The sequence below is a fragment of the Schistocerca nitens genome, chromosome 10, assembly GCF_023898315.1.
Source record: "Schistocerca nitens isolate TAMUIC-IGC-003100 chromosome 10, iqSchNite1.1, whole genome shotgun sequence".
NCBI lineage: Eukaryota > Metazoa > Arthropoda > Insecta > Orthoptera > Acrididae > Schistocerca > Schistocerca nitens.
Window position 1 is genome coordinate 29558884 of NC_064623.1, and position 19675 is coordinate 29578558.

Consider the following 19675-nt stretch of genomic DNA (forward strand, 5'->3'; position numbering starts at 1 on the left):
TAAAAACAATATCGCTGCTGTTTTCTGAAGATCTCTGGTCCAAAGATGTCTTAAGCAATGCGGTTTGTGTTCTGTGTGTGTGTGGTAAGATTTGTTTGTGTATACTACGAGCAGTAAGAGACTAAGTGGGGAACGCTGTGAAGGGAAGAGAAGAGAAAGGGTGTTAATAAAATGAATCAAGCAGATATTTCGAAGGTAGTTTCGCGTCTCAGAATTCCCGTCAAACCACGGCACAGGAACTTAAAGAATGTGGAAGGCCCTGAAGGACGATTAAAGAAACTGCGTAAGACGGTTACTGCGCTCGTAAAGTTTGAGAGAATCGAATTAAATTACAACAGAGCAGATGAAGCCAGAGGATATGCCGAACGTGTATGCTAGTTTAATATACGTAACTACTGAAAGTTATTTACAGCATAATATAAGTGTAAAGCGTATGTCATAACATTTACCTCTGTGTTTCAGCTCATATCCGAGGCTATTAGGCACGGCGACTGTCATAAACCTACGATGGAAATTGCCGATTATTGGTTATTAGAGAAGCAACTTGTTCACAAACTCTTCAAAGTTCTGGTACCGCGATATAAGGATTATACAATTTCATACACGCGACTGCTACCAGCACCGACAATCTATCCAGGATCGCACTTAGCCAGATCTGTTTTAGAACTTAGAGGTAAGTAGGTCTAGACGAAAAAAAAAAAAAAAAAAACACCAAACTATTTTGGCGTCAGTCCATATGAAATCAACCAACGATCTGGTTCTTGGCATCTCAGATTTTAACAACACTTTGTACACTTATAGTAATAGTTTGCTTGATAAATTCCAAATTAAAAAATTTTCGGACCCATCATTTTTGTGTTATTTTTAAAACATCGAAAATCATGCGTCTCTTGTTACGTTTTGTAATCATAAAATCACCATATGTAAAAAACTATTTGACTTTTGACGAATCCCTTATTGGCCGAAAGCTTTATTTATTTGTGACAGTCTTTTTGTTAAGCCTATCTGTGACCCAGTATCTCCTCTATATGGTGCGTGGCAACTTTCCTTTTCACAATATTTGTTATGTTCCATCCTGGACTTTACAAAATTATATTTTGTTTACAAATGTGATGTTTAGTTGTAGTGCACTATGAAAGTGTCAGCATGTAAATTCATTCATCATGTTCGTTAGACCACACTGTGAAGGAGAATGACATAAGATATGTGTTAAGAAAATGAAGAAGTTGTTAGAAGCTGTGTTAATAATGAACTATCTTCAGACTGCTGTAAACTGTTTTTGCTTTTTTTGTATAAAATCAGTGATTTGACCCTTCATGACTTCTGCGTCTGTGTTAATATCTTCCTCTCAGAGTGCCACTTGCATACCATGTACTTTATTATTTGTTCTGTGTGTTCTAATCTCCGTCTATAGCTCACTCTTACATCTGGTAATCCCGCGTATTTTAACGCATTATATCATCTCCTGTCTCTTATTCTGATCAGTGTTTTCCACATATTTCATTTGTTACCAGTTCTGTTCTTAGTCTGCATAATTTTTCAGCGTCCTTCTGTAACTTAAAGTACACTTACTGTGTTGGCAACCCTTCTGTTGCTTGCTGGTGTTGGCAATTAGTTTGTGTTGGCCATACCAATTGGTTGATAGGATACAGTAGCCAGTGAAAATTGCTGATTCTAATTACTTGTTTTGGTGGAAGACATGATTGTTCTGGACAAGGAAAGTACAAGATTGGCAATTGTTGATCTGGCTATTGTGGATTATGATGTTGATTTCTAGTCTTTGTATGTATTTCTCGTATTATATGTTGCTCAGAGTGTGGCAGGATTTATTGTGATATTTTTGTGTGTTCCAGTGTTGTAATTTGGTTGAATGTGACTTGAGGAAAATTGGCTGTATTAAAAAAGACGTGATCTGTAGTGTAGCCTGAGATGTAGGTTAGGTTGAAATGTTACAGTATGATTGGGAGTTGGCAAAGCCAATGAATTGAAATATGGCTGTGGTGATGGACTGAACTGAACTGTAGCATAGCCTAAGGTATAGATTAGGATAAATGCCTGCCCAAATATCCAAAATTCATAAATGCCCACCATTTACGCATGTTAAAGATTAATTGATAAGCAACACTTATAAAAAGAATTTAAGCTGATATTTTGTAGGCCTACTGGGAAAAGGTGTTTTGCAACACTGCTACTTTAGTGGTTGGGTAACCAAGTTGAAAAACCTGTTTGAGTGTTAGTGGGGAGTTATTAGATGAAGTAAACTGGATTGTAAACACAGCTGTGTACACCTGTAATGAGATCAAGTCTTGGCGTAGTACATAACAAAAAAGAAAACAATACTAAAGTCTGAGTAATTTTTGAAATAAAGTATAGATAGTTCATGTTAAATAGCTAGCCTGTAGGTAGAACTTTTTACCGTACTACTGCACAAAAATTAAAAAAAATTGTTCTCAGTTGTTCTGACTGCACCTCAGATTGAAGGGGTGCTCTATAGCAGCAGATGTAACTGGTGTGCCCAGAATTTTTATGGCAACTTCTGCCAATTCATAAGTTCCTCCTCAACCTCACACCACAATAAAAGGATTTAAGCGATGATTTTTATCTTCCTGAAAGTGAAGGACCACCCCTCCCCACATGAATTGTTGGGACCAAATTTCTTTGTCCCTATAATCAGCCAAAACCTGAATAACATTCAGTTCATTGTTCCTTGCTGTCCCACAAAGCAAGCTCATAGCATCAAGTGCTTCCATAGGCTTGAGGATACTATCTTGTACTCCTCAATCAAGAAGATTAGCTCCAAAGTGGATAGAAGATATACTGAATTCCTTCCTAACTTGGAATTAAGATAAGATTGACTTTTCTTCTGCAGATAGCGATGGAGAGGATGGTAGTTTCTCAATGAGAACTTCATCCGACTTATTGAACTTTGTAGCTGTTTCATTAACTTGAGGCTCATTTAAGTCTAAAGCTATAATCAAATGAACAATTTGGTTCATGAACTCTGTAATTTTTGTCAATTTTCACCCAGAAATCATCATCCAGAACTTGCTTTGAAATGCCTGCACCTTTTTATTTACAACTAAGGTTTGTAAGACAACTTTGCTTGACTGCAAACTTTAAAGACAAAAGAGATGGTTCCTCAGTCTTGTCTTTCCTGGAAACTTCAGTGAAATCATACCAGCCTAAAATATGAGCACAACAAGTTTTAATAGGTGAGCTAGGCACCCAAGTGAAACAGTGTGAGGGACTTGAGCCTTTACCAGATTGAGTGTAGCTTTCATGTTTGCTCCATCATCATCTATCACCACCGGAGACTTTTCTGGTCCATGCTTCTCAAAAACATTTGTGATAAGCTGAGCAAGGAGCTCGGCACTGTGGCTGTTGCTTTTAGTCATTACAAACTCAACAAAAAGTGGTTCAGGCTGTGAAACTACATGGTTAATAATGGATCCAATTTTTGAGATTGCTCCAGCTGCCACACTACAGAAGTTTTCTTGCCTCCTTTACATGCTTATTTGCATGACATTGCATTTATTCATACTGTGCATCTAAGTAAGTAGAGGATAGGCAATATTTTGAAGGTAATTGGAAGGAAGGTCTGATTCTTTGGGAGGGAGGGGGGGATGTATCCATAGTGGATGTTCTACCATGGACAAGGGAGATCCACTGACAAATATGGCTTTGGCTCAGCATCTCCTTGGGGGGGGGGGGGGGGCGGATTTTGACATGGTGTAAGACTAAATAAATGTGACAAGCTAAAACTAAAAAGCACATGGCTAAAAATCTTGCCTTTACACCATCCCAAAAAACTAACATAAAAAATACAGCTGTCTAAAAATGCAGTGAAAGTATCTCAAGGACAACATTATTTGCAGGATTTCAGACACAGAATTTGTAATCATTCCTCTGCAACATTAATTAAAATTGTTGTTATATATTTAAAGTAAACATCAGGTCCTGTTTATTTTACATTTGAAAGAAAGCCTTTGGATAGATAATAGTAGGGCTGATGTGGCCTCGTGTTTTGAATCCCCTATCCTTGTCTGCATAATGTTTGTGTGTTTTAAATATTTGTACTTATGTTGCTTTAGTATCCATGAGGTCAGCATAGGATAAGATTCTCTTTGGAGTTGAGGACAAAACAGGTTGTGGAAGGAGCTCACTGGTTGAATTTGATTTAAATGATTGTGGTGGGCTTGGTCCTGGTTCCGACTAGTTGAAATTTCTCACTTCAACCAACCAGGGTTTATTAGGGCTTTTCCTTTTAATAGGCTTCTCAGTCATTGTACCTAACTCAAGCATTTTTTTTTTCTTTTTTCAAATTCTGAGGGGACTTGAAACACTTTATCAATATCAAATTTTCAATTTTGTTGTAATGTGACCATTTATATTCCTTAAAATTAAATATTTACAATAGACTCCTTTCTCTTTTAAATTGAAGAAGTTTCAGACAGGTCTTTTTTTCTTAACCGCCTTGAAATTGTTCAATGGCCTATGGTCTATAACACGTTAAATATGTTGCTTCTCACCCAACAACATAGACTTGGATGGCTGTCAGTCAGTCAGAGCAGTGTTGCCAATTCCAACTAACTAAATAACCTGCAGAATTGCATGATTTAGCTAAAATTACCAGCCACTCACTCAAAATTTCATCTACTATTTGCAGGAATAGCAATATCACTAATCAGATCAGATCATCTTGGACAGTTTCCAGCCACTGGCTGGGTCTGTCGGGAACACAAGCCTCTTCATCGTGTTCTGTCTTTCCACCATTCCCCCTCTTCCACCTTCATCCAGTTCTCTCCTCTTCTCATCACACATTCCTTCACTCCCTTCACCCATCTATCTCTTGGTCTTCCTCTGGGCCTCTTCCCCTCCAGTTGCAGATCAAACATCTTCTTTGGAATTCTTCCCTCATCCATTCTCTTCATGTGTCCATACCACTGCAGTCTTGATTTTTCTATCCTGCCCTGTACTGGTTCCTCCTTTAGTCTTTCCCTCACATACACATTTCGCAATCTGTCTCGTCTTGTTACACCCAACCTGCTCCTCTGGAACTTCATTTCACTAGCCTGTATTCTACTTTTGTCGCTTTTGTGCATTACCCATGTCTCACTTCCGTATGCCAATATGGGGACAAAGTAGGTTCGGTATATAATTCCCTTGGATTTCTGTGGCACCTCCTTGCTCCAAATAAGCCCCCTAATGCATTTGTAGAACTGCCCTGCTTTTCTGCACCTTTCATTTATTTCCATTGCGTTTCCCCCCTTACTTTCAATCACGCTTCCCAGGTACTTGAAGTTCTCTACCACTTGTAGTTTTTCCCCTCCACAAGTTATATCCACATTTGGCCTATTCTTCTTCCTTGTTGTGACAATTATTTCACTTTTCTTTGCAGAGAAATGCATTCCATATTGTGCTGCCGTTGCCGCCCATGCATCTAACTGCTCTTGCACCTCCTCCTCGCAATTTCCCCATAACATCAGGTCATCGGCAAAAAGCACTGCTTTCATTTTATGATCTCCAATTGCATCTGATACTTGCTGTAGGATTTCATCCATAACAATAATAAACAATAAAGGCGAAAGTGCACTTCCCTGTCGCAGCCCATTTTCCAGCTTGAACCATGCAGTACGTTCCCTCCCCACTTTCACACAACTGTCACTTCCCTCATACATTTTTCTGACTTTTCGTGTTATCTCTTCATCTATCCCTTTTGCGTTCAGCACATCCCAGAGCTTGTCCCTACAGATACTGTCATACGCCTTCTCAGTATCTAAAAAGGCCATGATTAAGTCCTTCCCGTACTCATAGTGCCTTTCCTGCAGTTGCCTTACCGCAAATATGAGGTCTGTTGTTGATCTTCCCGGTCTGAAACCGTACTGCTCCTCTTACAGTCTACTTTCAATACTGCTTCTTATTCTCTTCTCCAGGATCTTTTCATAGATTTTTCCACAGTGGCATAGCAGGGTGATTCCTCTGTAGTTCTCACATCTCCTTTTATCCCCTTTCTTGAAGATCGGGACTATAATTCCTTTCTTCCAATCCTCAGGAATTCTGTTCTCCTTCCACACCACCCTCAGCATTCTGTATAGCCACTGGGTTCCTACTTCTCCTGCTGCTCGTATCATATCCACTCTTACTTCGTCCCAACCTGGTGCCTTGCCCCCTTTCATCCTCTTTATGGCTTCTTCCACTTCATTCCAAGTTAGATCATCAATTTCCCCACTATTATAATCGTCTGCTGCCTTAGGCTCTCCATCGCTGTTAGTTACCCGCTTGGCGGCATTCAACAAATCTTCAAAGTACTCCTACCAAATCTTTTTGAGCTCATGCATTTCCTCCACAACTCTTCCATTATTATCCATGATCCTCAGGCACCCGCTTCTGTCATTCCTCTTATTTCTTACCATGGTGTAAAGTACTTTTTTGTTCCCTTCACTGTCCTCTTCTAACATTCTTGTCCATTTTTCCATCCAATTCTTCTTCTCCGCCCTTACTATGGTCTGTGCCGCTTTCTTGCTTTCCTTATATTTTACCCTAGCTTCCTCTGTTCGGGTCTGGAACCATTCTCTGAAGGCTTTGTTCTTTCGAAGTACTGCCTCTTCACATATGTTGTTCCACCATGGGGTTTCCCTACTTCTCCTCTTTGTGCTAGTTCTTCCGCACACAGTCTCAGCTGCCTCAACTAGAGCCCTCTTAAAATCTCCCCATTCTTCTTCCACTGTTCTCTGATCTTCCTTTGGCAGCTTCTTCCTGATCAGTGTCTGGTACTGGGTCCTCCGTTCATCCTCTTTCAGCATCCATGTCTTCAACCTTTTCTCCTGTATATCTGTTGCCCTCCTATCTTTTTTCTCTCTCAGGGCGGCTACCAACAGTCGATGGTCACTGTCTAAGGCCTCAGATGGAATGACCTTAACATCTGTGAGGCTGCTCATCATCTGCCTATCCACTAGTACATAGTCTACTACTGAAGTTTGGGACCAGTCCCCACTGTACCAATTTATTTTGTGACTACTTCTCTTCTTGTACCAGGAATTTGCGATCGCCAGCCCATTCCTCTTGCAGAATTCCAGCAACAATTTTGCTTCTCTATTTCGGTTCCCCCAGCCCTCTGGTCCCATTATCTCCTTGAATCCTTTCCTGTCTGTGCCAACATGTGCATTGAGGTCCCCTATTATAATCTGATTTCCTCCATTTAGCTGCTTTTGCATGTCATCTTCAAATTCCTCCTTCTCCTTTTTTGTACACCCCACCTGTGGGGCATATGCTTGGATGATTTCAATGCTTTTTCCTTTCACCCGTACTCTGGCCTTTATCATTCGATCATTGATACCTTCCACCTCCTCCTGCAGACCCTCTCTGACCACTATTGCCACTCCATTTCTTCCCCTCTCATTCCCTATCCAGTACAGTTTACATCCTTTACTTAGTGATTTTTCACCAACTCCTCTCCACCTAGTCTCAGCAAGTCCTAAGATGTCCAATTTCCTCCTTTCCATCATTTCTAAAATTTCTTCTAACTTCCCAGTTAGAGACCTTACGTTTACGGTGCCCAGTCGTAAACCATCTCGTAATCCTTTTACATTGCTTGGTCGGTTTCCTTTAAATCCGTTCCGTGATCCGAGGCATGTTCCCTTTTTAAAAACAGTTGATTTATCCACTACTGGCTTGCTAGGCCTATCGCAGCTTCACCAGAGCCCCGTTAGCCGTCATGTTTCAGGGTTCCCATAGGGCCTTCTCAGCTACCGTAGCGGTCCTGGGGCACACGAAGTCCCCGCTGTACATCGCCCCTATAGGCAGTCCCCTACTTTGTGCCGTTGCCCATCTCCCACGACTTGGACGAGGGGTTGGACTTATGGGAGACAGCAATATCACTAATATTTACTTAAAATAACTGGAATTGGAGTAAAAAATTTTTATCCATTATGATTTTAATTGGTGATGTGTCATGTACCAGTTCAGATTCCACAATTCTCTAGGAATTAATTAGTATTGGAACTGAACGATTTTAGCATCTTGGGCATAGATTCTTTGTTATTAAAACTTTTTATGTTTGTGTTCTCATTGTCTCAGTACAGCAGTGCATTCACATAAAAGTAGGTAAGAAGGAGCAGAATAGAAAACTATAGTCTGTCTGTCTTCTTCTTCCCACTGAAAACAATTTAACATTTAAGAATATATTTATCATCAAGAAACACATACCAGCTGTTTAATACAGTCAGTAATAATTTTGCTATCAATAACCATTCTTGATTAATATTCAGAGATATGACATGGATTATAACGTGTCTAACATTACAAAGTGATGACATAAGGACAGTGTTTTTTTATACTGACTTATCATTATTGTAAGTTTCTTTTCTTTCCTTTTGTTCTTAGTACTAAAGGCAGTGAATGATATATGTAGTTTTAAGCGTAAACCTTTTTCTAACTTTTAACATCAGGAGAATCATCCCATCCATTATTTTAACTGATAAATGATACATTCTAGCAGTAGAAACTTCAAAAAGTACAGATTTAGGGCATTTAAAACTGCTTGAGCCATTTCCAGGGTAAATGCCCTTTTATAAATTTCCTGCCCAATGGGCATTTGTGTGGTCCATATCACTGTGCAAGAACTTAAGACTACTGTTTAAATTTTAAGGGGGGGATGTAATGGATTTTGGTCCAAAAAAATCGATTTTTTAAAAATTTCATTTTCTTGATCTACACAGTTTAATCTATGTTGAGTGCGAATTTTGTCATGATAGCAGCTTTAGAAATGCATTTAAATTGTTAAACTGATTAACTCTACCCTTGCGGCCACTCCCACCTTTTCCGACATTTGGGAAACTGCTTGCTTCAGCGGAATTTTAGTCAATGTGAAGGCTATTTTTCTTTTGATGTCATTGGCTGACATCAATATCTTTACGTGAAAACTTTCTTGCATATGGTTTATTTACGTCAAGACAATACCAACACTTATTAGTAGGGGGAAGGTTGAGTTTGCAAACCTTCAGGGGGGAGTCAAGATTTATGCATAATGGGTGCTGGAAAAACTGTGTTTATGAAACAGAGGTTTCATGGAAATCGGTTTACCAACTAAAAAGAGGAAGCAGCTCGAAATGAAGAACATAAGCTTTCAACTACAGGAGACAGAAGAATTGTACAGGTGTGTGAATGATGTTGATATGGATTCCACTGGATTTAGACTTACTGGTTTAGATCTTCTCTGCCAGGCTATAAAGTTTTCAGTTTCATGTGTCAGCTTTAAAAATATGGATTGCATGATTGTTGTTGAAGAAAGAAGAGTGGGAATAGCTTGTGATTTTAAATTAATTTGTAATTCCTGTGGCTATGAATTTTCATTTTCCTCCTCAAAAAAAAGAAGAGAAAGAAAGGAAAAAAAAAAACACTGACACTGGTACCTATGAAAGCAATTTTAGGTTAGCATATTCTCTGAGGAAGGTCTTTCATTGTGTGGTTTTGTGAACATGCCTCCACCTTGTGCAAGGTTTGAAAAAACAAATAAAGAAATGTCTGATGCTGTATGTGATACTGCCAGAAAGAAAGCAGTGGAGGAATTGGTTGAAATAAACCAAAAAGAAATAGATCCTGAATCTCCTACAAATGTTATTGACCTGTGTGTGCCTGTAGATGGGACCTGGATGAAAAGGAGTGACACATCTCTGTATGGAGTTGCGTCTGTTTGTTATTGGTATTGACTCAGGTAAAGTTTAAGTTGTATACATTATTTCTAAATACTGCCACCAGTGTGCAGCAAGGAAAATGTCCAACAATGAAGGCAGTGTGAAACTGTGGCAAGAAAAGCATGCAGTAACATGCTCTAAAAATTATAGTGCCTCAAGTGGGGGCATGGAGGCTGCTGCAGTTGTGAGGATGTTCTCCAGATCTGTGGACTAGTATGGTGTTAGATATATACTAAATACCTTGGTGGTGGGGACTCCTCTTTGTTCAAAGCTGTAACACATAAAAATCTGTGGAATACAAAAATAGAAAAGTTGGAATGTGTTGGCCACATCCAAAAGAGGCTTGGTGGTAGGCTTCGTCACTTGCTGAAAGAGAAGAAAGGTAAAGTACTTGAGGATGGAAAACCACTAGTAGGAAAAGGCAGGCTTACTGTGAAAGAAACTGAGTCTCTTCAGTTATTTTAAGGGACAGCTATCAGAAAAAACACAGATAATTTTGAGGCACTGAGGCATGCTGTGTGGGCAGTTTTTTTCCACAAACTATCCACTGACCAGCACCAATGCACAATCTGTGTCCAAAAGACGATTGGTGTAAGTTTGGTAAGAGAAATGAGACGTGTTCACATAAACACTCGTTACCAGAACCTGTTATAAATGCAATTAAGCCCAATTCTTGCAGATCCTGATTTATTGAGGAAGTGTCTTCACGGAAAGACACTAAATGCAAATGAAAGCCTCAATAATTTAATTTGTATTAGATGCTCAAAAAGGACATTCTGTGGACTTGAAGTACTCAAAATAGGTGTCTATGATGCAGTTTTATGTTAAAATAATGGAAATAATGGCAGAATTGAAGTGCTGAAGAGATTTGGTATAGATCCTGGTGTGTTTACAACAAAAGCATTTTACACCATCGGCGAGAGCAGGGTCAAGAAAGCTAACAGATCAGTGTCTTACCTGCAAGTACAGGCCAGGTGGATTCAAAGAGGAGAGAAGAGAAGCCTGGCGGATGAGGAGTATCAGTATGGAGGATTTTAAATTTGAGATAAGCTTATTACATATAGCAGTATGAGAAGAACATCTTTGAACGTCATTTTAGTCAAATGCAACTTGCACACATGTCTGCAGTCTCAGAGAGCTGAAACGACACTGCAAGCAGCAGCACCAGTGCATGATGGGAGTGGCGACTGGGGAGGGTAAGGAGGAGGCTGGGGCAGGGAGAGGGAGGGATAGTATGGTGGGAGTGGTGGACAGTGAAGTGTTGCAGTTTAGACAGAGGGCAGGAGAGAAGGTGCGGAGGGGGTAGGGGGTAAGTAGCAGAAAGGAGAGAAATAAAAAGAAATTGAAAGACGGGGTGTGGCGGTGAAGTGATGGTTGTGTAGTGCTGGAATGGGAACAGGGAGGGGGCTGGCTGGGTGAGGACAGTGACTAACGAAGGTTGAGGCCAGGAGGGTTAGGAACGTAGGATGCATTGCAGAAAAAGTTCCCACCTGCGCAATTCAGAAAAGCTGGTGTTGGTGGGAAGGATCCATATGGCACAGGCTGTGAAGCAGTCATTGAGATGAGGGATATCATGTTTGGTAGTGTGTTCAGCAACAGGGTGGTCCACTTGTTTTTTGGCCACAGTTTGTCGGTGGCCGTTCATGCGGACAGACAGCTTGTTGGTTGTCATGCCTACATAGAATGCAGCACAGTGGTTGCATCTTAGCTTGTAAGTCACATGACTGGTTTCACAGGTAGCCCTGCCTTTGATGGGATAGATGATGTTAGTGACCGGACTGGAGTAGGTGGTGGTAGGAGGATGTATGGGACAGGTCTTGCATCTAGGTCTATTACAGGAGTATGAGCCATGAGGTAAGGGATTGGGAGCAGGGATTGTGTAAGGATGGACGAGTATATTGTGTAGGTTCGGTGGATGGCGGAATACCACAGTAGGAGGGTTGGGAAGGATAGTGGGCAGGGCATTTCTCATTTCAGGGCACGACGAGAGGTAATTCAGTTGCTCCAGTCCCAGATGGTACTGAGTTACGAGGGGAATGCTCCTCTGTGGCCGGACTGTGGGACTTTGGGAGGTGGTGGGAGACCGGAAAGATAATGCACAGGAGATTTGGTTTTGTACAAGGATGGGAGGATAATTACAGTCAGTGAGACCCTCGGTATATTTTGAGAGGGACTGCTCGTCACTGCAGATGCGACGACCACAGGTGGCTAGGCTGTACGAAGGGGACTTCTTGGTTTGGAATGGGTGGCAGCTGTCTAAGTGGATGTATTGCTGGTGATTAGTAGGTTTGATATGGACGGAGGTATTGATGTAGCCATCTCTGAGGTGGAGGTCAACATCTAGGTAGGTGGCTTGTCAGATTGAGTAGGACCAGGTGAAGCAAATGGGGGAGAAGTTGTTGAGGTTCTGGAGGAATGTGAATAAGGTGTCCTCACCTTCAATCTAGATAGCAAACAATTTGCTATCTGGATTGAAGGTGAGGACATCTTATGTCATCAATGAATCTGAACCAGGTGATGGGTTTAGGATTCTGGGTTTTTAGGAAGGATTCCTCTAGATGGCCCATGAATAGGTTAGCATAGCCATGCGGGTGCCCATAGCCATACCGCAGATTTGTTTGTAGGTAATGCCTTCAGAGGAGAAGTAATTGTGTGTGAGGATATAGTTGGCCATGGAGACTAGGAAGGAGGTTGTTGGTTTGGAATCCATAGGGTGTCTGGATAGGTAGTGTTCGATAGCAGTAAGGCCATGGGCATTAGGAATGTTAGTGTACAGGGAGGTGGCATCAATAGTGATGAGCAGGGCACCGTGTGGTAAAGGGACAGAAACTGTGGAGATTCAGTTGCGATGATGGTTGTTATCTTTTATATAGGAGGATAGGTTCCAGGTATTAGGATGAAGGTGTTGGTCTACAAGAGCAGAGATCCTCTCAGTGGGGCCACAGTAACCGGCCACAATGGGACATCCTGGGTGGTTGGGTTTATGGACTTTAGGAAGCATGTAGAAGGTGGGAGTGCGGGTAGTGGTAGGGGTAAGTTGAGAGATGGACTCTGGGGAGAGATTCTGGGGTGGGCCTAAGGGTTTGAGTAGAGACTGGAGATTCTGCTGGAATACTGGAATGGGATCACTGTGGCATGGTTTGTAGGTGGAAGTATCTGACAGCTGATGGAGTCCTTATGCCACGTAATCCTTGCGGTTCTAAACAACGGTCCCAGGCCCTTACCTTTATTAAGCAGTCCCAACACAACTGCATTTTGTTATGCACGGACTCGATGAGTGGCTTTCTTGCTATTGACCGGTGTTCTTCGCGCCATCCCTTGGTCTCTGCCATCCATGACCATCTCGCTGATATTCACCGTGCTGCTTGTTCCATTGACTTCCTTTGGGTCCCTGGCCATGTGGGTATCCCGGGTAATGAGCTCGCTGATCGTTTGGCTGGGGGAGCAGTTACTTACCCCCCATTTTCTGTAGCCCCTCCTGCAGCGGATTTACGGCTTCACATCAAATCCCACTTCGTACAGTCATGGGCCAATTCTTGGGAGGCTACTCCCCTGTCTAATAAACTTCGTGCAATTAAGGCGACACCAGGCCCATGGCGTTCTTCCTTTCGCATCTCCCGAAAGGACTCGACCACACTGTGTCGTCTCCGCATTGGCCATACTCGGCTGACCCATGGTTTTCTTTTGCGTGATGAGCCACCCCCACTATGTGGTTGTGGAGCCTCCCAGTCAGTAGCCCACATTTTGGTTGAATGCCCCCTTCTTTTGGCTCTGCATGCTAAGTACAGGCTCCCCCACACTTTACCTTTGATGTTGGCTGACGATTCCCAGATGGTCTCTCTGGTTCTCGGTTTCCTCCGGGAAAGTGGTTTTTATTCTCAGTTTTAAGGTTTTTAATCTCTCTCTGGTGTTGGGGCAGGGCGGTGAGTGTTTGGGTGTCTCCCACTGTAAGCAGTGTTCGGAGATTCCTTATTCACCTCCCTGACCGAAATCCTCTTTTCTTCCCCTTTTACTCTGTTTATTTTTATTTTATTTTATTTTTTTTTTTTTTTAAAGGCTTGGTTAGTCTTTCTATTCCCTTGCATACTTTCTACATTCTAGCAGTTGTACCTTTTAAGTCACAGGTGGTCTTGCCTATGCTGCTTCCGCATAGTGTTGGGTTCGTTCTCTTGCCGACTTCCCTCATTTTGTTTTTTACCACTGACAACATGACTGCCTTTTTACGTTTTTTCCCTTTTTCTGTTTTATTGTTCTGACTTTACTGAGTTGTCCCATTAGCGGAATGGCGCATATTTGAAACAAGGGACTGATGACCTTGCTGTTTGGTCCCTTAAACCTCAAACAACCAACCAACCAACCAATCTAAACAACGGTGGTGGAGCCTTTGTCAGCAGGTAGGATTATAAGGTCAGGATCAGTTTTTAGATCGTGGGCTGCTGTTCTTTCTGCAGATGTAAGGTTAGTTTGCATGTTGAGGTATTTGGGGGATGATGTTGAGGCAAGATTCAAGGTTAAGAAACTCTGGAAAGTTAACAGGGTGTGTTTTGGATGCAGTGGGGATGGATCACGGTTGGATGGAGGAGTGAGCAGAGTTAGGCAAGGTTCAATATTGGTGTTTGGTTGAGTCTGATTGGTCAGGTTGGTGACGAAAAAGTGTTTCCACTGTAGGGATCGCACAGGTGGGAACTTTCCCTGCAATACATCCTATGTTCCCGTAACCCTCCTGGCCTCAACCTTCGTTAGTCACTGTTCTCACTCATACAACCCCCTTCCTGTTCCCATTCCAGCACTACATAGCTGTCATTTCACCGCCACACCCAGTCTTTTAATTTCTTTTTATTTCTCTCCTTTCCGCTACTTACCCCTTCCCCCCTCCGCACCTTATCTCTTGCCTTCCGTCTCCGCATCTTATCTCCTGCCTTCCATCTAAACTGCAACACTTCACTGTCCGCCACCCCCCTCATACTATCCCTCCCCCTCTCCACCCCAGCCTCCTCCTTACCCACACCCAGTTGCCACTCCCATCATGCACTGTTGCTGCTGCTTGCAGTGTGGTTTCAGCTCTCTGAGACTGCAGACGTGTGTGCATGTTGCGTGCGCGCGCGCGTGTGTGTGTGTGTGTGTGTGTGTGTGTGTGTGTGTGTGTGTGTGTGTGTGTGTGTGTACTGCTGACAAAGGCCGTAATGGCTGAAAGCTATAATTGTGTGAATCTTTTTGTTGTGCCTATCACGACTCAGCATCTCCTCTATATGGTGAGTAGCAACTTTCCTTCTCTGATATTGTTACATTCCATCCTGGATTTTCCATAGTTTGATTTCTGAATGTAATTTTCTCTGTTTTACATTATTAGAAGCCTTTTCTGAAAAAGTGTATGCACTAATGCTATGAAATTTTCATGAACTGTTCGCAACGTGTTGCTATCTCCCTGGAACTAAAAAATACGTGATCCTGCAGTTACAGTCTGATTTTTAGATGATTGTATGTAGAAAAAAGTTTATTTTGGGTGTGCAAAATGAAAAACTTTGTCAATGATACAATAATAAATTTTTCAGATTAATTGCATGATTAGAATTTGAGTTATGGCTCTTTTATAAAAAAAGGCAATAAAAAATTAAAAATTCAAATTTATGGCAAAATATTAATCCTGCATATTTTATTATATTTTTCCATTAAAACACAGCCTTTTTGCTTTACGCATACAAAATTTTAGATTTGTACATTAATAAATATGGCTGTAACGATATTTTTAAAATAAATGTTTACATTTTCCGTTGCATCCCCCCCCCCCCCCCCCTTTAAGGAATAAATTATACGGCAACATTCTGCACAGTATATTCCGTTATGCTACCTCATAAATTCAAACACTCCACATCTTTGATGAGGTTTATCTAACACTATTTCCTCATTCATACCACAATCTTGTCTAATCATTAGTATTGTTCACTTCCCATCATTCACTATGCAAAAAGTTACCAGCCGCAGCACAGTACACAAAAACTGCTGGCACTATAAATGCAATTTTACATGTGTCTTCTTAAACACCGATTTTCTTCTTCTGGTTTTCCTGTACTTAGCGATTGAATCCAGATGTACGTTCTAAGAAATTTCTTCTTCAAATATAGGCTGATGTTTGATACTAGTAGACTTCTTTTGGTGAGAAATGCCCTGTTTGCTTGTACTGGTCTGGTATTTATATCCTGCGTCCTTCATACATCATGTGTCATTTTGCTACCGAGGTAGTAGAATTCCTTCACTTTTGTTCACTGCATGGTCCCCGGTTTTGATGTTAATATTATGATTAACCCCAGTTCTGTTACTCCTCTTTCTTTCTTAATTCTCTCAAACTATATTCCTTGCTCAGTAGATTTTTCATTCCATTCAACAGGTTCTATAATTCTTCCTGTGTCTCTAAGGATAGTAATGTAATCAGCAAATCTTATAATTGATATCATTTCGCCTTGAATTTTAATCCCTCTTTCAAACCTTGCGTTATTTTCTTCATTGGTTATTAGATATGTAATTTGAACAATAGAGGAGGAAGACAGCACCCCTCTCCCCCTATTTATGGTTTTTTTAACCTTAGCACTTCTCAACTGGACTTCCATTTTTATTCGACCCACTTCTTTTTTGTATGCATTGTATGTAATCCATCTTTCCCTGTAGGCTTTTGGACTTTTATTGTTGATTCCTTTGTTTTAAATTCACTCAAAGTAGTTTAACTTTTCGGCTTATGCAAGCTAAATTTAGCTACTTTGTGAAACTGCTGCTGTTTCTGCAGTTACAGCAAATAGCTGCTGTTGATCTCTCCTGATAGATGGGTACCTACATACTGATATTATCGTGTATCAGTAGTTATCTACGTTCCTAAAGAACAAGTCTGTTTACAAAGTTTTGTAAGACTTAAAAGTGAACTCCACAGATTGGCCCTCTTAGTTTTTCTTCATAATTATAGAATTTGAATCTGTGTCCAAACATCAGTTTCCTAAAGTAGTATGATGTAATGATTGGAACTGAATAAGACAAATTGCGAGTCTGTTGTTGGTAGTGAATTAAAGTCATTGTTAGTAATTTTCTGTAGTAGTTCGTAAGTAAAGGTGGGTGGGATTTTGTTATATTGGTTTAAAATTTAATGATATTCTCACAATTTTTGGCTGAGTTGCAAATAAAGCATACAAGCAGGTAATTGTTATGGTGATTGTATATCTCAGGAAACACTACACTTCAGTCTATTACGGCAATCATATTTTTGTGTTGAGATTCGTTGGCTTTGCCAACTCACAACCAAACAATCGTAGTCCAGCGTAACATAGACATCGGACTTCACTACAGACCAACTTTGATAGCACATCCAGTCTTTTATATTCACCAAATAAGTAAAAAATTAATAACCAACCTTAGAGTTCATAACAACCAGATCAATAAAAGGTATTCTGGCCCTCTCTGCGTCGGAAATAATGTAATCAGTTTGCATCTTCTGCCGAAAGAAGTCTTTAATGTCAGCTTTTGCTACAACCAATGTCAACAAATTGCCAACTTAACATGCAAGGAACCCCTTGAGTGCGAAGTCGCAAGTTCAGTCTTTTTGTGAGGCTCATTTGAAAGTGTTGTGTTGACAGTTATGACAGGAAAAATAATAGCTGCTAATGACTCACCATTTGTATCAGAAGGGCAACAGCAAATGAGTTCCGAGAGGTGCAGAGATGGACATTTTGACAATCGATAAATGTTCAGAACAAACCATTAACTATCATGGAACACCAAATGAAAAATGGCATGCCACAGTGATCACAAAACTTCCCACCGTCAAGACTGAAGGTAAAATACTTGTGAGTGACAAACGATGCAGGCCATTCAGCTAGGTATCCTCTCTTAAAGAATGCATACAGGATCATATTGGTGTGATCGCCTAGAACCTCAGACAGATCCACATATCGGACAGTACCAAGCAGGGTTCAGGAAGGGAAGATTGTCCAAAACATATGGTAACTTTGTCCTGGTGGGGTATTCAAACTACCATCATTACTTTGTCTGGATGCATTTCATTGTCATCTCACTGACAATGTAAAAAAAATTGATGTTATAGCCCTTGACCTTGTGATCATTCCTGCAGGAATGATTTCTGTGTTACAACACCTGGACGTTAGTATACCTAAATATTCCTCTTGTTTAGGAACAGTACAAAAAGTGGTTTTGTGAGCCAAGCTGTGAACTGACTCTGCCAGGAAAAATAAAATGTCCTGCCACCCTCAGTATTGCACAGTGGGCTTTGGATGGCTGGAAAAGCATTGAAGCACCAATGATGGTGAAATCATTCAAGAGATGTTGTATTTCAAATATTCTGGGTGGCAGTGAAGGTGATGTGCTGTGGAACGACACCAAGGATGATGGGGAAAGAGGAAATGAATGTGTTTTTGTCGCAATCCACTCTGAGGTTACCAGTAATGATGACACTAGTGTATGATGATGAGTAACCTCTGTATTTTATGTCTATTTTTATTTGTGTGTCGTTTAGGTAATCATGTTAGGTGTTCTTTTTTAATAATGACTGTGTCACAAACAGTGGGTCACTTAAAAATTGTTGTTTTGGTAGTTCATGTATACATCTATTGTTGTGCAAAGTCAATTTAGCCTACTAGTGATGTACCAACAAACTCTTCGTTTTATGATTTTAATTTTTAAAATGGGGGTGGCATTACATTCCATGGTGCATTAGATTCGTGTAAATGCAGTTTTTCCCTATAGCGTTGTTCACAAAAGGTGGTGCTGGTTTGGATCTGTGACTGACTATCAATAAAAAAGTTAATAAGGGAATTAATATGTTATGAAGCTGCTTTCTGTTCAAGAACTATTTGTGAACCTATTATTTGTCCATTGTGTTACGACGTGTAGAAAACATTATAGCACAGGTTTATATAACTGATTTTCCAGGTAATATCTACCCTCCTTTGGTGCCAGATACGACCTCAAATCGTGGCCTCCTGCACAATGTTCTACTGGATGAGGCACGACGAGAGTTTCGCGCCAAGAAGTACGCCGAGATAGCTGCTTCTGTAGGGAAGAGTTCTGTGAAAACCCCATCCTCGCACACAGAGGCACCTGTGAAAGACTCCAGTGTGTCTTCTGGTGAAAGTCCATCTTCAAAACCTGAGGAAGATGCTCATCCATCAGCTGTATAGTGTGGCTGCCAGTTAACTGTGTGTAATTTTTTCTAGTTGCAGAGCAGGTCTCAAAACATATGTAGTTATAAAAAAAAGAAAACTTATATGCAGTCACATAATTGGCAGTTTTACTTACATATAATTTTTTAGGTCATTGTAAGAGTGATCTGTCTTTGAGCGATTGATTGTTTTTCACCATTCAGCTAGGTAATTTTGTAAAGAGACTACAAGAAAAAATGTTTCTGCTACATGCAGCTTTTCTTCCTATACTACTGCTATACTACTGAACTGTTTCGAAAATGTGTGTGTTGTGTAAATAAATTATTAGACTGTTTGGAGTTATGTGCATTATGCCCCATATTCCACTTTTACAGTAAAAAATGCCAACGATAATTTAAGAGCATTTGACATTCAGGTAGCTGCTGGTTGAAAGGTTGGTGTTGAATCTTTTTATTTATCCCTGTTGCTGAAGCGAACCTCAGTAAATCAGATGCGAGACATTCTCACTTTTTATGCCGCATCATATATGGATAAAATCTCGAGTGTTTAATGATCATCTATCACCATAGCCTTCACCAGCAGCAGCCTATTTTCATGGTTGCCACCACGGCAACAGCCACAACAATCAGTTGCTACTGGGATTTTTTGTGGCATCCACAGTAGATTGGGCATTGTCAGAGAGCAGTGTTACATTCTCTTATGTAGAGGAGTTTTACCACACTTGTTGTGGAGAAGTGGGATTATTGGGTAACAGGCCTTGTGCTACCATTGGTGGGCTGTCATCATTGACAAGGAAGATAATTTACCAGTGCTGATGCTGAAGAA

At 40.8% G+C, this 19675-nt stretch overlaps 1 protein-coding gene across 1 annotated transcript; it reads left to right on the top strand.

Moving 5' to 3' along the window:
* The first annotated feature begins 30 nt into the window (after nt 1-30).
* LOC126209778 (39S ribosomal protein L17, mitochondrial) lies at nt 31-19184 on the top strand. Its single transcript, XM_049938908.1, has 3 exons — nt 31-369; nt 463-673; nt 18621-19184. The coding sequence occupies exons 1-3, from the start codon at nt 172-174 to the stop codon at nt 18866-18868; spliced, it is 657 nt and encodes a 218-aa protein (XP_049794865.1). The 5' UTR covers nt 31-171; the 3' UTR covers nt 18869-19184.
* Nucleotides 19185-19675: the final 491 nt, after the last annotated feature.